The following is a 20,760-nucleotide window of genomic DNA, read 5'->3' as shown; positions in this document are numbered from 1 at the left end:
TAATCTTATCCCTCTTCCAGACTTTCACCTTCACAAACGACCTTTGTTCTCAAGATGACTGAATATATTTCTACAAGCAACCAACTATGCTGAAAATACTACTTTCATGGAAATCTGCTTGTATCTGTACAGCTTAGTTGTGAACAAATTTAAGAACTCAGCTCTGGAAAACTCCTCTTACTGTCAACAACCTTTTAACTTACACGTTCAATATACAGATTTCAGAACGTTAAGTAAGATAGTGGCTTACATGTGATTTATTCTGCTAATGGCAAAGTTAGATTCTGATAGTTGGGTGTCTTTTTGTTTATTGCAGGAAGGTTAGCTGGTCTTTGCTTTGATTGTGTTTTTTTTTTTTTTCAGTGAATCTGTTAGAGCATTTGTGTTCACCTCAAGCACATTAGCAAAAATACTTGACATCTGAAGTGGGGGCTTGTAAAGACAGATGTCAGAAAAAGCATTGGTATTATATACCCTTTAATTAGAACAACACTACAACAATTATGGGGAGGGAAAAAATAACCCAAACAAAAAGTCTAATTTGGAACCACGGGGAGGTGTAAAGCTCATATTGTTGTAGGATCCATAGTGCAGGTTATAAGTGCATGTCCTCTTCTGGAGCTCATGTTTTGCACTGGTTTCCTCCACTTTGCCAGCAGAATAAAGAACTATTAATACTCTGAAAACAAGCTCAGTTACAAGAAACTGATCTGTAAGGCCTGCTAGCACCATTCTACTGGTATTTAATTTTTCTAGTCATTAAAGGGTAATCAGTTACAGGAATAGTTGGGGTCAGGTTTTTTGAGTGTGTGTTTTTGTTTTGTTTTTGTTTTTTTTATACAGTGGAAGGTTTAATTATGGACTGATAAATACAATATCCAGTCTCACTAGGACAATAAGGCACAACTGTAGGTTATCACTATAGAGCCTGAAAAAAGCAACACCTACATTTAAGCAAATCACAAAGCCTACAAGCACTTTTCAACCCATTAACATTGTTACATTCCTATTTTACATGACATGGTTATAAAACTATAGTGTTTCTTTCGCATACAAGGCAGAGGTTTTTAATTTACATTTCTTTTGGGAATTGTGCTGCACTGCAAAAGAATGAAGTGCAACATTTTACTTTTGAATTCCTTAATTTAAAACAAACAAAAAATCTGTCAGAGACTTGCATGTTATTCTTTAACAAAAGTAATGATTAAAGGAACTGAGAAAAAAGGAAATGCACATTTGAGAGTAGTTTGAGACTGGTAAGTATTTATAGAAATGTTAGCACATAACAGAGAAGCAGTTATAACACAGATTCTTCAATAAAGAAGCTCCCAGGGTTTTTTTGGTTTTATTGGAAGGACCTCCCAGACTGTGGAATGTTCCAGATGAAACTACATGAGATCATTTGTCAATCTAGCCACAGAAAATTGTTAGTATTAAACCTTCAAGAATTTAGATCTCTTGAATTTATCAGCATTCTATTAATTATATTAATCATCTTACACTTGTAAAGAGATTTGCATAGAAATACATTCTGAAATATTTGGGATAATATGTACTACCCCAAATTGTATTCTGATGCTACTTTTCCTAAATACATCTACCATCCTCAACACAAATCTAACAGACTAGAACTTTCATACTGGAAAACATAAATACTGATTATCCATGCCACTCTAACTGGGAAAAAAACCCATGAAATCAGTTTCATGATTTCATGTTTCATGACACTGTTATCAGGGGGCAGTGGCAGAACTACAAATCCAGATTTTGGCATGTCTAGTTTTCTTGTATTATGTACACTGGTCAACAACTTTACACTTTCAGAAGCCAAACCACCCTTATGAAAGGAGGGATCCTAGAAGAAAGAAATCTGTAGAGGACACTTCATGGGCCACTGGCTGTCAAGCCTGAAAGCTACTCAAAAAAAAGAAACAAGTTTCTGCATCTGCTACTGGAACAGTTTAAGTGACTTAGTGCAGAATTCCTATTCCTTTTGGGAACACCACAGCCTGTCTCCACCACAGATTTTCCCACTGTCCCTACGAATTAATTCCACAAACAATAAAGTCTATTCACAGTACCTTAAAGTACTCTAGCCTATCATCATGCATTCAGTACTAGTTATACAATGAAGCCATATAAATTGAGAAGTCCTCAAGTAAAAGGCAGATTTAGAAGCAGTGAAGAAACAAATCTGTATGTAAAGAGCCAAACAGGAAAGGGTAAAAAAAAAAAAAGGCAGCTGTCACATGGCAAAAGTGGATCATTACTGCACCTAGTATTTGAGTAGATGCTTGTCTCCGAAATGTTTCAGAGGGCACTTCTGTGGCATGTTCCCGTTTTTCCGTTTTCAGATTCAGAGCTCAGAAGAATCAGTTTGTAGATTAAACAGCAGTGCAAAAGGAGAGACATTTTTACTGAAACAGTAGTGCAGAAAGAGACAAGAGAAAGGGTAAAAAAACCACGAAGGAAAACATTAAAAAAAGCTCCTTTTCCAAGTTGCACAGCAGCCATTTCCCTTTGTTCCTGATGCACAGGGAATGTTCACATTGGTAGAACAAATCAGGGAGGGGTTGGAGATGTATTGTATATGCACCAGTAGCAATGCTCTGGGGGATGGTGCTAAGGATAAAATGAAGTTCTATTCATTACATAGTCGGAGTAGAAAGGAATAGGTTCTCCATCCATCAGTGAAGAAATCGAATGCTCATTTTCTGCTCTACATCCACCTTCTCCAAAACCTGCAATAAAATTGAGAAACAGCTACTGAAGTTACTGTACATCTCTCCTACAAGGTTTCTTACTCTAGTATAGAGGAAATGGGCAGGAACATGGGATGTCTTCAATTTAGCATGCCAGTCTTTCACCTAGAGACTGCTATTTTTCATTATGGACTAAGGTCCTCCCAAGGGAAGGAACTTCAGCTATCAAAGCTGCAAAGAAGGCTATCAATCAAAATGTAACTAATACAGTTTCAGTCAGCCAACAGCACAGAAAGGCCTAGATTTCCAAAACTAGATTGTGTGGGAATGCCCAGCCAGGAAACACAAGGGAGAATGGAGTAGAGGAAGGGGCATGAGTAGCCACTGAAGAGCAAGAATCAAGACCACAGCATCACTGATGCAGGTCTCTGTAAAACTGGGGTGGCAAGTTCATTCACGAAATCACCATGAACACTGAGGCATGAAGACAGTACTCTGCTCCAGGACATTTCAGGCAGTAGACTTCAGTGATTCCAAGATTAGAGTAATTTACATTTGAAAAGACCTCTGGAGGTTTTTTAGTCCAACTCCCTAACCTCCTACTTAAAGCGGTGCCAAGTAAATCAGGTTGCTTAGGGTCTAGTCTGGTTAAGCTTCAAATTTCTCCAAGGAAGGAATTTCTACATTTTCAGCAGCTATGATCATCCCCTTGGTAAAACATTTTCCTTAAAGCTAACAACAATTTCCCATGTTGCAACTTGTTTCTGTTGGTTTTTGTGCATCTCCAAGGTAAGTCTGGTTCCTCTTGTCGATACAGTCTTGTTCTGCTACAGGACAACTTTCTCCACTGACTATCTGATGGCTCCCAATTATTATGTATTCCTGACTATCAGAAGGACTAGAGCTAGGAACTTGAATACTGGTATTAGTTGTGTTGCTAATAAATGAAATCTACAAGTGAAAACTCATCAGTATTATTACAGCAGCAGAATTACTCTGTTGTAACGGTCTAGTCAGGCTACTTGTATAGAAAGAAGCAGTTGCAAAAGAAAAAGTAAAAATTCTTCAGTATATTCAGTGCTGTAGCTTCATGTAAGAGTATGAAGAAACATGTGGGCTAATTATTAGTACCCCGACAGTACTAAAAAAAAAACAAAACAAAACCCCACAACTAATAAAGGGAAGGAAAAGATAGCAAAAAGCTTTGCCCAAATGCAGGTACAACTATTCTCTGTTTCTATTTGCATTTGAGTCTGAATGACTTGCTTGTTACTGAACAGTTTCATTTAGTCATTACAAATGTTGTTTACGAACCTTTACAAACTCTGCAAAGGAGATGGCACTATCTCCATCTTGATCAGCTTCCTGGATTGTCCTGTCAGCAATGCTGCCCAGCTGCTCATCTGAAATATTTACACCAACCATCATCCGTAGTACCTGTAATGCAGAAATAATTATTGACATAGGAACAGAAGTATTCTTAGTGTTTTTTTCCTTGTGTGTACTGTCAACACTATACCAGATTTTCATGGAAGTAATTTCTAGACAGATTTCTATTGCCCTTTGTACACTAAGGCTTTCAAGAAAGACAACTTCCTTTTACATTCACCACTGACAAAGAATCCTGCTTTTTCAGTAGGCAGCAGGAAGAGGCAGAAGTAAGCGAAAGCTTTAGGAACAAGAAATGAGTCATTCTGTCCAATGTTTCTATTTTTTTCCCCACAAAACATACCATCATTTGATTGAATATCTGCTGTTTGAGATAGTTGCCTACAAGAATCTTGAAAAACAGTAAAACAGTAACTGCCATTACTCTCCACCATAAGTAAAGCATTCTCTGTGCAGATAGAAGAGGGCAGTTCCAGTCAAAAGCAAATCGTTGTCCTACATCAGGAACCACAAATTGCCATGTGTACTTCCCAGGATTAGTAGTATGTAATTACACCTAGGTCAAGCCCAGTTTCATATATATGCAGCACTGCTGAACTTTGATTGCTGGTGCTGCAGTTTCAAGAAGTTTTATTGAGAGGATGTGCAGAGGATCAGGCAAACAACCTAACCCATCTCAATGATTGTTCCTTTGAAGTACTGTTAGAAGCACCTTTCAAAGTTATTGAAGGTATTCTTAAGCGGCTTAGTATATCTGTTTAATATTTAGGTATCACTTCCAACAGGATCTGCCTAGCCTACCAAATGAGATTAAAGTCTCCTACCATAACTAAAGCTTTAAACCAGGAGGTAAGCAACTAGCCACCAAATTCCTCCAGGATTTTCTTTAGAGAAAACTGGTGTAACTCCCCTCTTCTTTCTTCGAGGGTGTGATGTCACAGAGGAGGTCATGACTGAGTCATTCAAAGCAGCCCTGTGTTATTTACCTGAAGAAGCTCATCCCTGGAAATCTTGTCATCTTTATCTAGATCATATAATCGAAAAGCAACTATAGGGAAGAAAGAAAGAGCATTTAAATTTGAGAGCCATTATTTTTCTTCATAACAAAAGATTTATCTAAAAGAAAAACAACGAAACTATTTGTAAAATATTTTAAGAGAATTAGCTTAGAATTTTAATTCAGCATAAAACTCATCTCAGTTCCATAAACTGTGATTACCACAAACATGAATAGCATTACTGACAATAATGGAAAAATTTTACTTTCAGAAGCACTCTGCTTCCAGGGTACTTCCTCAAAACCCCGAGTCATGGAAATTTAATTATCATTATAATACATTCAACCCTTTAATTTCAGAAGAACCACTTTTACATTACCATTTATTCTCTTTGACTATTCTGGATGAGATATGACAGAAATTTTAAGTGCCCTGAGGACTGTTGCCAAATTTGATTAGCAAGAAAGAGCATTCTGATCATATACTGTAGGCAGACATCCAAATACTTAAGAAAGTACTCAGCTGAAGGTGAGGAAAAAACCCTGTATTATATGGAAGACTGGAAAAAGAAGCAGAAAAGCATATTCATGTATGGGATGTAGCTTCTAAATCTGAAATAACTTTGAATGCAAAGCATTTTGAAACACTTCTGTTATGAGACATTTTGCAAAGACTATACATATTTCAAGACTCAAACAACTCTACTGAATTACAGTGCAGCGATGGCTCAGTTGTTGACATTCTGAACAGGTAAGATTCCAAGTTAATAAAAAAAAATAAAATCACAGAGGATATCATTCCACAGGAAACAACTATATGCAAGATCCCAAGTCCCTTTCCTCTCTTCCTAAGGAAAAATAGAAAATAAAAAAGAATTGATTCTATAGAAAGATTCATGTTTCTTACAGTGGAGCTTGTTACTTCGGCTGTTGAGTGGTTCTGGTCCATTCTGGTCTTTGCTCTTTTCATTATCTTCTATGGGTCGGAAGTGGGCTAGTGTCCTCATGAATCCACGGAAATTCACCTGGTCCTCTCTGCATAAGCATTTCAGGAGGTCAGTTTTAGCATAGCTTATACAGGCTCTTCATTTCAGAAAAGAAGACTATGAATGTCCGAAACATCAAGACATATGAATTCTTCCACTCCCACCCCCCCCAGGGTTTGGCTGCCTATGCTATTGCAAGCTGGGATCATGCTGTTCTGGAGTATGATGTGTAAAAAAAACAACTGTGAGAAGTCTTGTTGAGGGGTCCCCTCCCCTTGCCTGCTGTTGTGGTTCTATTGAAGCTCAAGCCCTCACCTTTAGCCCCTGCCTGAGCTATGCTGCAGCTATGCCTGAATGTAGCAATGGATCTTGCTGATCTGGACCCTGATTTCGTGAATTGACTTAAAACTAGTTTCACTGCTGTCAAACACTGGTCTGTTGGCTGACCTGACAACAGTCACTGGACCTGCCCTGCTATTCTTGTTCAGGTGCATGCCCTTTGACAGCAACTACGTGACCCCTTCCAGCTTTGCTGTCACGCTTGGCTCCTGCCTGTGGGGCTGCCGTTGCTCACTGCTCTCTGACAAAGAATTCTCTTCTCTACTTTCTGTGGGAACTGGCCATGTAAGTACTTTCCAGGACTCCTGCTTTCTACTCAGTAAACCCTACCTGGTATTAGCTGATATATTATAACTGGATTAGACAATCCAATTTCCATCAATCAGTAATGACAATTGTGTTCAAGAACAGAAGCAGATTCCATAAAACAATCCCAAGAGGTATAATGAAGGAGAGACTGCAAATCTGATCATCTCTTTGGATTTGTGTTAAAAATGTCATAAGCTAGGTCTGAAATGTAATGAAAATCTAAAAGCAATCAACCAAAAAAGCCAATCTAATAACAACGGCACACTTAGATATAATAAGACCTACTTAGTTAACTGCAATGCTACTAACCATAAAATAGTGTTGACATAAATTTGCTTTAAGAGAAGCCTGAGTTTGTCAATTAAAAAAAGCACAGAAAAAGTCTTGCATGTCATGAAGTATTTTTCATTAGAAAATGAAAATATGATGAGGAAACCATGTACCCACACACACTGCATGACAAGTTTGAAGTGTTCAATTATTAGTAAATTCAAATTCTGAGCTTTTATTAGCAGCATTTCGCTCCTATCAAAACTTCTGATGAACTATAAATTTTGTTCCTGCTCACAAATGCAGTTTGGAACTCACCCTTCCGGAAAAAAGGCATTGATAATTCTGTCTCCAAGCGGATTGATGGCAAGCTCTGGAATCCGCTGGAAGTCTTCACGGCTAAGTGAAGCAAGAACACAAGAAGTCTGCATAAAGTTGAAGTCAGAGAAGAAGTTGCTTAAAAAGAATTCACAGTAAAACATCCATGGAGTTCTATTTCTGCAGCAAGACACTTGGTGGTTTTGAAAGTGTAACTCTTTAAATTATGTTTTCCCTATGACTGATGGCACAAAACAAAGCAAAAGACAATGCCAAGCCTGTATTCCATTACAAACTAGCAGTGTTCATTTATCACGTTAACAGCACTTCTCAGACACTAACATTGTTTGTGCTAGAAACCTTACTGTAATGATGCCAACTAATTTGCAATGTAAGAAAAAGAAAGCTCCTGAAAAGGCTTTGAAGGAAATTATGGTTTCAAAATGAAAATAATGATTGGGTTTTTTTAATAATTATCTTGGTACTAAATCTTTTGAGTTGTCATGACTTTTCCAGACCGCCTCATTTCAGATTCTGGGACAATACCATACTCCTCCAACCATAGCAAAGGTTATCTGCAGGTTCCAATAGATTTTTTTTTTTGTTTATGCAACGAATTTATACATTATCATAAGCCCCAAAATTCAGATTATTTCAGCTTCAACCAAGCTGTGAATTTTAAAGTAGTAAATTTACACTTTTACAGGTGCTTGTACACCAGATATAACTTCAGCAGTACATGCAAATACTCACTGCTCTTGCAAGCCATTCTTTTCTGATCATGATTATATATACACAGCACAATATTAACACATTGTTATAACTTTCTCTGATCTGAAAGACATCATGAGTTGTACCGTATACACATTTTAGATCAGTATGACATGAACATATGGTTCATTCTATTATTAGAACTGCAGTAATAATTCATCTTTTCTTTCAACCTAAGAGACTGTCAGTGACAGGGAAGTGGGATAATCTTGGCGTGACCAAGGCAGATGCACCAAATGTGTCTCAGTGAACAGGTTTGGTTTGTTGTTTTTTTCACTACAACAGAACACAGCAACTTATCAGTTAGTACAAGATGTACTCCATAATTATTTAGATTTTAAATTGCCAACAGCAAGGGGATAAAGCTGTAAAAAACCCACCCTATTCTGTCTGAATGCAGAACTTGATATTTCCTGCCCAATCTCCAGAAATACTGGCGATTCCCTTCAAGTCAAATGCAGTCCTGCTGATTTTGAAGTTTGGGTCAAAGTCTCAAACTTGGTTCCTGGATATTTGCTACTTTTGAAAACTATGCTCACTAAATGAATTAGTAACAAGGTTTGAGTCATGTTGTTATTATACCAAAAAGTTGGCATAAACAAATTTTGAGTATATTTAAGTATACCGGCTTTTATAATGCAGTGATATTAAAGACGAGAAAAAAGGAATTGGCTGACCTTATCATTAGTCTAGCTTGGGAAAGGCAGAGAAGCAAGACGATCTAGTTTTAAATGTATTCTAAAGCACTCCTTGCACCCGGTCACACCACAGCCCTGCTGTTAAGAGTCTCAGTTACAATATATCTGTTACAACCTGGTTAAACTGTTTGACCTTCTAAATAGAGTGATCTGACCATATTTTGAAGTTCCAGTAAACTTCTGCTCTGGCCAGGTCCCAGTTATTTTTAACAGGCAAAGTTAACATCCATATAGCATGATCAACTTGTTACCAGACCCTTCAGGTCTCCTGCATTTTGAGCTATAGCTGAAGGGCAAAGTATGCATTAGTGATTTAAGCAGGAGATGCAGTCATGTGGAAAACCCATGTCCTAGTAACAATATTTTAACAACAGAATTTCAGTGTCAATGCTAACATTTATAACCTAAAAGTAGCAGCTGCCCTCTCTTCCATTTAAAGCATATCCTAATGCTTCACAATTTTTTACTTGCATATCACTACTTCTTAGTGTTTGGCCTCAGTTCACACTGAGCATATCAGTCTCTAGTTATTCTGCTTTCTAACCGGGGATTAACAATTAACCACAAATAACTCCCCAGGTTTCAAATCTATTTGTCCTGTCATTATCAGAATTGCAGTAGACCACTTCTGCTTATTAAGAGCACATTACTGAGTGAGTGTTATAACTGAAATAGCTGTAACAGCCATAAAAGCAAATGAATGCATGAGGGAAGTTATTCTCCCCTTTATAAAACTAAGGCTTACTGCAGTCATCAGGGACCAGCTTCACCCGGCTGAAGCCGGAGCTTACAGGAAATTTAATGCCCTCTACTTAATGGGCAACAAGGCTCTTCTAAGGTATCTTTCCAGGAACCTGGCTCTGACCAAATCCTTCCTTAAATGCAACATGCAAAGCACCTTTAACTGCATGTGAACACTATGCAGGCCAATGACTTAATATATACGCCAGTGTATCCACAATTAGACATACTTTGCAGCAAAGAATTCGTAGATTCTGAGCACAACAAGTATTCTTAAGCATGAGTATACCCTCCAAGGCACAAAGCACATCCCTACCGTACATAGGGATCCTTACCCCAAAGACTGCAAGAAACCTACCAGACCTCTTTTTTCTTCCATTTATTTTTGTTCATCCTTCTGCTACTTCTAGATGGTAGCAAAACACTGTTACCTCACCAGGGATAAGGAGGGTAGGGCTCTCTAGAGCTGAGGGAAAGAAAAATAATGGAGAGGAAAAAAAACCCTAAACATATGCAAATCAGAAGTGCTAGATGAAAGGAAAGATGGCCAGAAGATAAAGGTAACAAGAAATTACTTGAAGAAGGGAAATAATTAAAAGCAGTAAGGTGTATTGTGCAAGCTGGTCAAACAGTTGGTCAAACTGAAGAGGTTCCATTGCTCCCTTCCCTTGTTAACGTCAGCCTTCTCATTCAGCTAACCTTTTGGTGGTTTAATGCATCCCTTCTAAAGAATCTCCCTACCTTCCTCCTCTCCATCCTCCCAATTATCTTTCTGTTGAATTCAAAACTTAAGGCAGTTCAAAAAACTTAAAAAAAAAAAAAATCTAAGAGCACCACAGCTGCCAAAGAGGTGCTGGGAGCCTGGAGAAGTTACAGGGGAAGAATATGGGCTTCCACCTCTTTCACAATTGTGTCAGCCATCTCATTTAACTTCATCCTTATCCATGCTCTACGCAAATATTAAAAGTTGCTTAAGTATCAGAGCAGTAATTGGTTCATAAACATTAGGCCCAGAAGTATGTGAAAAGGTGATAATTAGATGAGCAATAGGGAAGGAAAAAAAAAAAGGCAGGGTGCATAAAGCATGGTTGAGGATGGAAGTATAGACTATTCTTGTACCCTATCTTTTCCAATCCAAACCCATATCCTTCCTGCCTTGTCTATTTTTGATAAAGCTAAAAATGCTTCGCATTTTCTTAAGCAAAAGAATTCCACATTCAGAAAGCTAGCTCTTACGGTTTACTTTGCAATCTTGCAATATCAGTTTGAACTAATATGAACAAGCCTGCCACCATTCCAGACCGAGATGGTTCAATTAACTGACAAAGATGGCCTGGGTAACAGATGGCCTGGGTAGCTCATGTTACCCTTCTCGCAGGACCAGAGGCCTTCTTAAGTTCTCCAGGAAACACAGTCTAGTGAACAGCTTTCATAAGCATGAGATATGCACAAACAGCTCAGTGTATCTATTCTCTGTAGGTACCAGCTTTCAGAATACTTCCCTTCCCTCCTTCTTCCACAGGCTACACCGATTACTGTCCAGTAAAAAATATTTCAGAAGTGCTTAATCCGTCATTTCCCCAGTGCACAAGAAACTACTGTTAAGTGGGAGGTTCCCCGCAAAAGTTATGTGCAAAAATAGCATTTTAGACAAGTATCTCCTTTTTAGAGCTCTATACACGTCTGTCTAGAGCTACTTATTAGTTAGATAAACTTTGGAACAGATGTATTCTTGTGTGGTGTACACTTCATGACCAGCCCAACAAGGAGACTCACTGAAGCAAACACATCCTGGTCATACACTTCTACTTCCTCATACTGAAAATCAGCCTGTAAATACGAGAACAGGCACACTGATTTCCACCTGAGCTATAGTTAGGATGTAGACAGAACAAGTATGTTCCAGATTTCACAACTTAGATGTAGCTATGGACATCCAAGGATATGGACCCCACCTTTTGTTTTGGCAATTCAGCATGTCACAATATTAAAATCAAAGGTGACAAAAGAATACTCAAAAGAGCACTTTTGTCCTGTCTTTTACATGATTTTTTTTCAGTCCCTTAGCGAGTCTGAGGGAACTTACGCATTTTATTTAGTAAAAATGAAGCTAAGGAAAAATATACAATTTTTCTACACTTTAAAAAGAATTGACAGGTAAAAGTGGAGCATAGTTATTTAGAGAATAAGGATGAGAGAGGAAAAAAAGAAAGCAAAAACAAGGCATATGAAGTTTTGTCTCCATCAATAACCATGTCTAATATTTCAATTATGTAACTCTTTAAAATTGAAGTGCCTTGAAACTCACATATGTACACTGGGTAGAAACATCTCATTAGGAAAGATTTCTGGTTTTGATTATAGTTCCAGAACTACCTGGATTAATCATCATCTACCAGATCTTCCGTATAAAGTGCTCTTTACCCTGCCCTGCTTCAGAAAGGTGGTACACATCTAAAGATTTATTTCATGCCATAAGGAACTGCCTAACACTTCTTTTCCTAATCATAGTCACATGAGTGATTTTGTCATGTTTGATTGGTAAGTCAAAGGCATAAGTCATCCTGAGGGAAACAGTAACTCTTGCTTACAGGAAACTAACAGGAGACATACCTTCTGAATGGTTGGGTGGTAATAAGCAAGTGATAACTTAGTCCTACTTGTCTTAAAGCAGCAAGTTCTCTTTGATCTGTATTTAAGAAACCAACATCTATGACCTTTCAAGCTGTAGTTCTTACTTTCCTCTCATTCTTTCTTTTTTTATGGGAAGTAGTTTTCCATTACCTAAACTTAATAGTTCCCACATGTTGTGGGTACCAGAACAAGTTTAAAAATTTGAATGCCAATCTTAAGTCAGACATATTTCAGAGTGGGCTATGTTTAGGGGTCAAGACTGCAAGTTAAGGGATCATAATTAGCACAGTTGCTGGGATTTTCCAAACAATCTTCCTTCCTTTCCAAAGTAGCACATGATTATTAACAATGGAAGTCAAACTCCTCCTGATGCATAATACTGTGAAACTAAGCATTGTGCAGCAGACACTCATAGCATATTTAATCAATTACTCCTTTTATGTAAGCTGATTACAATCTTTATATAAATCTTTATTTGTATCTTGCAATATTTTATACAAACTTTATGGATTCAGTAAGTGAATTCAGTGTTGGAGGGAAGAGTTGAGGAGGAACATGTGCTAGGTTCAAATTGTGCTGGACTAGTCTGGTAGCCATCACCTTTATCCATAAGTGAGTACTAAACCCACATGTAAAATTTGAAAAGGCTGTTAAAGGGTTTTTGTTTAATAATTCAATTTTAAGACTTATGAAATATTAACCTTACCTACAATATCAACTGATCTCTATGTCAGAATTGACAATGCTACAATGTATGTGATACCTTGGCTTTAGTGTCAGAGTGGGCTTAGGAAGTTCCTGCATATCCCATCCCAAGCTATTTTTTTCCATACACACAAACCATTTTATCAACCCTTCAGCTATACACATCCAGATATTTACAGTACAGCCACAGTCCAAATCACTGGAGTCAATCATCTTCAAAACCTATACATTCCAAAAGGGAAGGGAGAGTTTTTAACCCAAAATAATCACTCAGTAGTCCTGTTTACAGCACAACTCCACATCCAATTACTTAAATGCTGAGAAATCAGCAATTTGTGGGACCAGCAGGAACTTCGCATTTCCTTCAGGAGAGGAAACTGCAGTAAGCCAACAGTACTGCCAAAGGCCACGTGTCTTACAACATGCCTCTTTCATCTTTTAAGAGGCAATTCTAGCATTACAGTTTAGGTTGGTTTATAGGTAGGTTGAGCTTTTCTGGGTTTATAGTGCATCCTAGAGTCATATTTTACAAGATCACATACAAAACCTCAGGTGATCCCCGAATCTATATTTACCGGATTTGACTGGGATAGAGTTGCTATGAAAGAAATTAACTTCATAAGAGCCAGATCCATATACTATGCTACAACAAGGTTCTTCTCCCCTTTCTACTCTCTCCCCTTCCTATTCTCTCCTGAACCATCTCCAGCTTTCCTGTGCACTGTGGTTATATGGTGAATGGGAAACAAAATCCACAAGAGTGGGGGAAGGCTAGAGAACAGCAGCAGGTAGAGATATATTTTAACAGGCAATCATCTCACTAGAGTTTACCTTTTTGTTGAGAATACTCTTTACAGCAGACTCGGTCCATCAATATGGAAAATGTTTCACAGATAAAGACTCATCTTTATTTAATTGATTAAGCTGCAGGAAACCAGTTCACTTCTGTAGTTTTCAAATTGTTGACAGGAGACAAACACTTTAAAGGCCTTAGAATATCCTGCACTACCACTTCTAAGAACAGAATGTTTGTTTAGTCACAGTGACTTGGTTCTGGCTCTTTTTTATAATTTTTGAGCATACTAACAGATATGGGTGTTCACCAAGAGCTGCAAAGTTAAGTATAGTAAATGGATTGCAGATCCAAGTAGTGTTAAAAGACACTGGATATCAGAAACAAGTAAGAACATGTCTTTTTGTTATGAAAGCCAAGATAAAGAACACACATCAGAACCATTCTTGTAACAATTATTATAAAACAAGATATAAAGAAAGGTAAGAAATAACAATCTAAAAATGTTGTTTAACAATTCTGAACATTTTTACAAGACTTTGAATATCAAATCTAACCTTCCTTGTATTAACTGCTACAAACCTTCAACACTACATAAAGACAATTGATATTTAGAGCACCTCAGTTCAACAATGAAACCTTTCATAAAAGAAAAGAAACTTCAATGTCCATGTAGACAGTAGGTATAAAAGAACCTGTTATAACAGCCTCAGGGATTTACTACATGAGGAAAACATGCAGGCATCCTGCAATAGCAAGTCACCACTACAGATGTGCCAATGCCAAGGACAGCTGAATTAGTGACAATACCTACCTAAGAGTGCCATTTTCTCCTTTGTCCAGGCTAGTGAAGCGACTGTACAAGCGGGTGATTTGACTGTGGGAGACTGAAGAAAAAAAAGAAAGACGGACAAATTAGCATGTCAGTGGTTCCTCAGGAGCAGATTTCATTACACTGAACTACTCTGTCAGCAGAAGCTGTGTTCAAAAAAAGAAATCACGCAGAAAAACTTACATTGGAAGCACATGGCAATCAGCATTTAGGGACTTCCTGAGCTATAAATCACAGCTTAATACTCAAGAACCCACAAATAAGCTCATTCTTCAAAAATCTGTCTAACTGTCTTCTACTTCTATTTTCGATCTTTAACATTTTTCAGTTATCTGACTCAGTAAATGCCAATTGAAAAGAAAAATATTTGATTCATAGTTCCACTTTATTTCCTTTAATTCCTTTATGGCTAGAAATAATCTGGACACAGCCTACAATGATGGCCTCTACATCATTCATGACACTGCAGATCTCTGCTATAGTATCTTTCCTTCTCTTTTGCTTATCTCTACTCCTGTTGTCTTTTTTACACTCAGTTTCTCTGTGTCAGGAAAGTGGTCAGAGAGGTTTTATGCCTTCACTTTTCTTCCCTTACAGAACTGCCTGAATTTAACGTTTGGTAATTTTGATGTTTATAGAATAATACAATATCCTGAGTGGGAAGGAACCCACAAGGATCATCAAAGTCCAACTCCTAGCCCTGCATAGGACCACCCCAAGAATCACTTCATGTGCCTAACGCATTGTTCTTGAACTCTGTCAGGCTTGGTGCTGTGACTGCTTCTCTGGGAGCCTGTTCCAGTGCCCAGCTATTCCCTGGGTGAAGAACCTTTTTCTAATATCCACCTAAACCTTCCCTGCCACATTTTTACACTGTTCCCTCAGGTCAGATCATTGGTCACCAGAGAGAAGAAATCAAAAAGGTTTTGTTTCAGAACTCAGAACCAACAACAGATTTATTATTAAATCTAATAGTGTTTTTTAGATCCTAAATTAAACCAATAGTTTGGTGCCCAGCACTCTGACATGTCAAGATCTCTCCCTTTGAGGGAGTGAACAGCTCCTCCCAATTTAGTGTCATCAGCAAATCTTCTCAGTATGCCTTCAAATCCTAAGTACAAGTTGTTTTATGACGCTGATGAGAACTGGCCCTAAAATAGAGTCTTGTAGAATCCCACTAGTGACCAGTCACAAGCCTGATGTAACTCCATTTGCTATAACCCTTTGCACCCAACCTTTTGTGAGCCAGCTGCTCACAGAAGTAGTTTTCAGGCTTTAAGACAATGGATTAAAAAATAAAAAGCCTATTTCTAGAGAAATTTCAGAATGAGCTGGGACACAAAGCAAGCAGAAAGTTATTGCAACCTTTTTAAATCTGCATCTGAAACAGAAATTACAAAGCCAGTATTAAGTTCAGCATAATTATGCCAACATTACCAAGATATTAGACAATCCAAGATATTAGACAGCTAGATCTTTAGAATAGTCCACATGAGTGGGATAAACCTATACAGAATAGCAATTCCTTTAACACTGAAAGAATGCCTGTCCTGGTTTCATCTGGGACAGAGTTCATTTTCTTCTTAGTAGTTGGTACAGTGCCGTGATTTTTGGATTTCATATGAGAATAATGTTGACAACACACCAGTGCTTTGGTTACTGCTGAGTAGTGCTTACTCTAAGCCAAGGACTTCTTCATTTCCCATGTTTTGCCAGTGAGGAGGTGCACAAAAAGCTAGGAGGGAGCACAGCCAGAACAGCTGATCCGAACTGGCCAAAGGGAGATTCCATACCATAGAACGTCATATTCAGTGTATAAACTGTGGGAGTTGGCCAGGAGGGGCCGACTGCTGTTCAGGGACTGGCTCGGCATTGGTCAGCAAGTGGTGAGCAGTCATATTGTGTTTCACTTGTATTTCTTGGGTTTTATTTATATCTTTCCCTTTTTCATTACATTTAGTATTATTATTGTTATTATTAACATTTTTATTATTATTATATCTTTATTTCAATTATTAAACTGTTCTGATCTCAACCTATGGGGTTTACCTTCTTGCAACTCTTCCCCCCCAGCCCAATTCTCCTCCCCATTCAGGGCAGGGAAGTGAGCAAGCAACTGTCATACTTCATGGTCACCTGGGGTTAAACCACAAGGCCCTGCAGGAGATCTCGGCTTTTCAGTCTCTTCTGATCAAGTTAATAAATACATGAAATAAGACTTAATTGAATGTTAATGTTTACTCAGTAAAGGCGTGATTTTCTACAATGTTAAACTAGAACCTAATGTCGTTTTCAGATCTATTTGTTTAAGACGCCTTCATCAGCACATGCACAATGCTTTTGCTACTTGCTAAAACTTATTTGAGAACAGGCTGCACAGTAGCTGTTTGACCTGTGACAAGCAAGGCAAATTTATATTCTCAGGTTTGTTCTTTCTCAAGGCTATTTGTTTAGGTTCAATCATTCCCTCCTTTAGGAAGACTTGCCAGCAACTGGTTTGTTTTTCAGGTTTTTTTTACCCTCCACCTTCTTCAGCTTTCATTCTTCACATAGGATTGGTCAATTTGCTCAGTTCCACCTAAGCAACCTCTCTACCATCAAACTGGGCAGCTTGCTCAATTTCAAGTTAAGCAACACACTCACAGAAAACAAGTACCAGTATTAGAAAGACTTCAAACTTCTGCATCTCTGATTTAGTTCAAAATTATTTCTGATTTATATGCAAAAACAATATCTGATGATGAAAAAAGAACAGGCTGGAGTCAGATCTGTACACCTGTACACAAAGAAAGTGATTAGAATTCCACTCAGCTACCATTTCCAAACTAATGTCAGCAACTCCATTTTTGGAACACCTCTGTAACAGCTATTATGTGAGAAATAGTAATAGCTGTTGACAGGAGAAGTGATATTTTTGTTAACGTCATACTAGACAAAAAGCACGTCATAGCTCTACAAGAAAGGAAAATGATTCAGGTCTACCACCGTATGCTTTCCTAATTTCCTTGTGGCTCTCACCCCTTATGAAAGCTGCATCACTAAACATTTTTCAGCACATTCTCATGCAAAAATAAAGATTTTCACATTTCTTCCTCTTAAAGCTAGCTGAAATACCATTTTATCTATATTGCTAGCCACCAAGGTCCTTCTGAAAATTTAAGTCAAGACCTCTAAATTAGGAACTGTACCCTCTATTCTGTTAAATCATTGTGAAGTTTTTAGCAATTGGCCACTGAAACTCTTGTCTAAAACAGCAGCATAAACTCAAATATATTTATATACTTAGAAAATATATTAATATCCATCAGAAAAATCCATTACCTATTACCACACAAATATTTTTTCCCCTAAACTCAGATATGAGCATTAGTTTATTATTAACACTTAAGTAGAAGGTTTCAAAGTATGGAAACAAAGGGTGTGGACAAAATAGTTTGAATACTGTTACATTCCAGTGGCTTTCCAAAAACTTTCAACAGAATGTAGACAAGCAACATCTTGGATGTCTTACCTGTTTCTTATAGCTGTTACTGAAATACAAAAGCAATTAGGATGATTTTAAGGTTTTTTCAAACTCCAATTTCAGAATGTTTATATGCAAAGCAAACGGTTTCCATACAACTTCATAAAACATTTAGGACTGTCAACTTCAGGCTTAGCAACTCTTTTTTTCACCACAGCATAAAAAAAATTAATATGGAACTTTAATCCAAATTAATTTCATTCAACAGATTAAGTGTCATTGTATGGCTTTTGAAAGACTTTGCTTCAAATCCCCTAAAAGACATCTTTTCAATCCATTCTGCTAAAGAACTCTACCATACAGTTTCTCACACATGTTACTATCATAGCCATCATAGTTTTGTGCTACATAAAATTTAACAAGAGAACAGTTGTATAATTCCATAGTTGAACTCAATTGAATTGTTTAAGTATTCTATTCAGTGCCTCATCCCTATCCCAGATGAACTGAAGAAGACACATTTCACCACAAGGAGGCCAAAAAAAGAATCCTTAGGAGCACTGACCAGACTATCAGTTCAATATGGACGAGTAGTAAAAGTCCCTTTCTCAAGCTCCTTAGTGGGTAAACCACCAGCAGCATCAAGTTTCTAACAAACCACAGGACAGTCTGGTAAGGTAGTGTTACTGAATATTCTCCCTGTGAACTCTGATCCAGATAATCAGTGCCTGTCATTTTTCCCACCTTGTATAACTATTTTCACCTCTATGAAGTGTGCAACAGTTCTAAAAGCTTCTTGGAATTTTCCATCTACCTAGAGAAGTATAAAAGGCAGAGAAAAATCACGTTCCTAGACTGTACTTACAGGCTAGAGAAAGAAAAAAAAAAAAAGATAAGTCAACAAGACATGCTGTGATGACTTGCAAGCAAGCATGACTCAGAGATTAGCAATCATTGATTACCAAAGTGGTATTACTTATAAAATTGAATGGATAAAAATACAGGGAAATGAACCAAACTCACACCACAAAGCTGAACTCCTGATCGTACTTTGAGCTCCCCACTTTGATGAGACAAGAAAACCATTTAGAGGCTGACTAGAGTCAAGTGATTTTATTGTTTAGAATACCTATATAGCCATCTTAATGGTATTTATTTAAATATCATGTAAGTAAAATTTTAGGAATAAAATACTACAGACAATAAATCAAATAGCTGCATGAGGAAAAATGTAAAACCTTTTGGAAAAACACTGCAGATTTGGGATTTGGTTTTTGAAGCATCTTTATGAGGAGGCTATCTTTATACTGTTTGTGCTTAAAAATAAACACAGTAAGTTATTGCTGGATAAGTAGACTTTGATATTCCTACTTGTTTATCACAGCCTTCCTGTAGAAGGTTCCTTTGACAGATGGAAAAAGGATCATGGAAATTATGTTAACTCATTCAGCCTTCCACTACACTAGTGCCAGTGCTCTCAGTTTTCTTCCACTCCTTTTCTGTAGTCATTCATTTTCCTGACACAAAAAAACTAACACCTAAGAAGAATATATGATACCATCTATACTGAAAAGAAAACTGAGGAAAGCATTTTCAAGTAGCTAGAACAGATCAGCAAGCATACGCAGAAGAAAAATGTCATCTGGGAAGACCATGTTTACCTGAAACGGTTCCTGGGGGAGCAAACAGCAAAGCAATACCTACGATGTTATGACCTCCCCTCTCCAACTAGTTAGGAAGGCACTCTCCATTTCCTATCATTCAGGATTTTACAGAATTCTCAAGTTTTCATTCTATCAGGCAACTGAACAACAACAGAGTTTCATCTTTTCTAAGGTATTTTATGCTTACAAAGAACAACTCGATCAAATAAACACTATAAGGTAAAGGCTAAATACTATAGACCAGCTTGAATAATGCTCTTCCAGTTGCTGGCAAGTACAAGGATTTTCACTTTTTTTAGTTAACCACACCTATCTCTCACAAGTTACATTACCATCCTGTTTAAATACCACTCAGCATTCATTATTCTGAATAACCTTAAGATAACTTCAGCACTAGCCTATGAAACAAATAACACTTGGGAAAAACATTTACTATACAATGAGAGCTTTTTCGGGCTAAAAACAGCTATTGGAGAGGAACTCCAGTACCAAACATTGAGACAGACGACTCTTCAAAACCCAACGAATTATCTCTGCCCAAATGCAATACTGCGGATACCAAAAGCACTGCTTCCCTTCCATCCCGCTGGGATCTCGCTACTCCTGCCAGCTACCGGCAGCGGGGAGCGAGCCGAGCGGCGTCTTCCCAGGCAGGCCTGCCAGACATGTCCGGCCCCGGCAGCTGGGGGCGGCGGGGTCCCGGCCCAGGGACGGCGCGACCCGCGACGGGCAGGGCCCCCCGGCCCGAGGCCCTGCGAGCGGCCCCGCTCCGGGCGCCGACCCCCGCGGCACTGCCTGCCCCGCCCCGCCCCGCCGCGCTCACAGCCCCGCACTCACAGCCCGTCTCCTTCTTGATCTCCTCGATCTCCTCGTCCCGCAGCAGTGTGGACGCCCGGGAACCCATCGCGCCGCTGGGCCCGCAGGGGAGGGAAGGGAAGGAGGGAGTTACGCAGCCGAACAGCAGCGTCGGCGGAGCCACAGCCGCCCCCGGCACAGGCCCGACCGCGGCCGCCCCGCTGCTCTGAGGCGGAAGGCGAGCGCGCTCCGCCCGTCACCGCCCGCTGTCACCGCCCGCTGGCACCGCCCCCTGGCACCGCCCGCTGTCACCGCCCCGCCCGCCGCCTCCGCCCGGCCCGGCCGCCTCGTTCC

The 20,760-nt window shown here is 38.7% G+C and overlaps 1 protein-coding gene across 1 annotated transcript; it reads right to left on the bottom strand.

Moving 5' to 3' along the window:
* Nucleotides 1-837: 837 nt before the first annotated feature.
* On the bottom strand, nucleotides 838-20,675 carry CHP1 (calcineurin like EF-hand protein 1). Its single transcript, XM_027887681.1, has 7 exons — nucleotides 20,449-20,675; nucleotides 14,467-14,539; nucleotides 7,311-7,391; nucleotides 5,996-6,123; nucleotides 5,078-5,139; nucleotides 4,017-4,139; nucleotides 838-2,741 (listed from the first exon to the last, which is right to left on the bottom strand). The coding sequence occupies exons 1-7, from the start codon at nucleotides 20,513-20,515 to the stop codon at nucleotides 2,688-2,690; spliced, it is 588 nt and encodes a 195-aa protein (XP_027743482.1). The 5' UTR covers nucleotides 20,516-20,675; the 3' UTR covers nucleotides 838-2,687.
* Nucleotides 20,676-20,760: the final 85 nt, after the last annotated feature.

Source organism: Empidonax traillii, unplaced genomic scaffold (assembly GCF_003031625.1).
Source record: "Empidonax traillii isolate 1590-97213 ecotype Southwest subspecies unplaced genomic scaffold, ASM303162v1 scaffold11:size2795301, whole genome shotgun sequence".
Classification (NCBI taxonomy): Eukaryota; Metazoa; Chordata; class Aves; order Passeriformes; family Tyrannidae; genus Empidonax; species Empidonax traillii.
The sequence above is the reverse complement of the archived record's forward strand: the minus strand, read 5'-3'. Positions and strand labels throughout refer to the sequence as shown.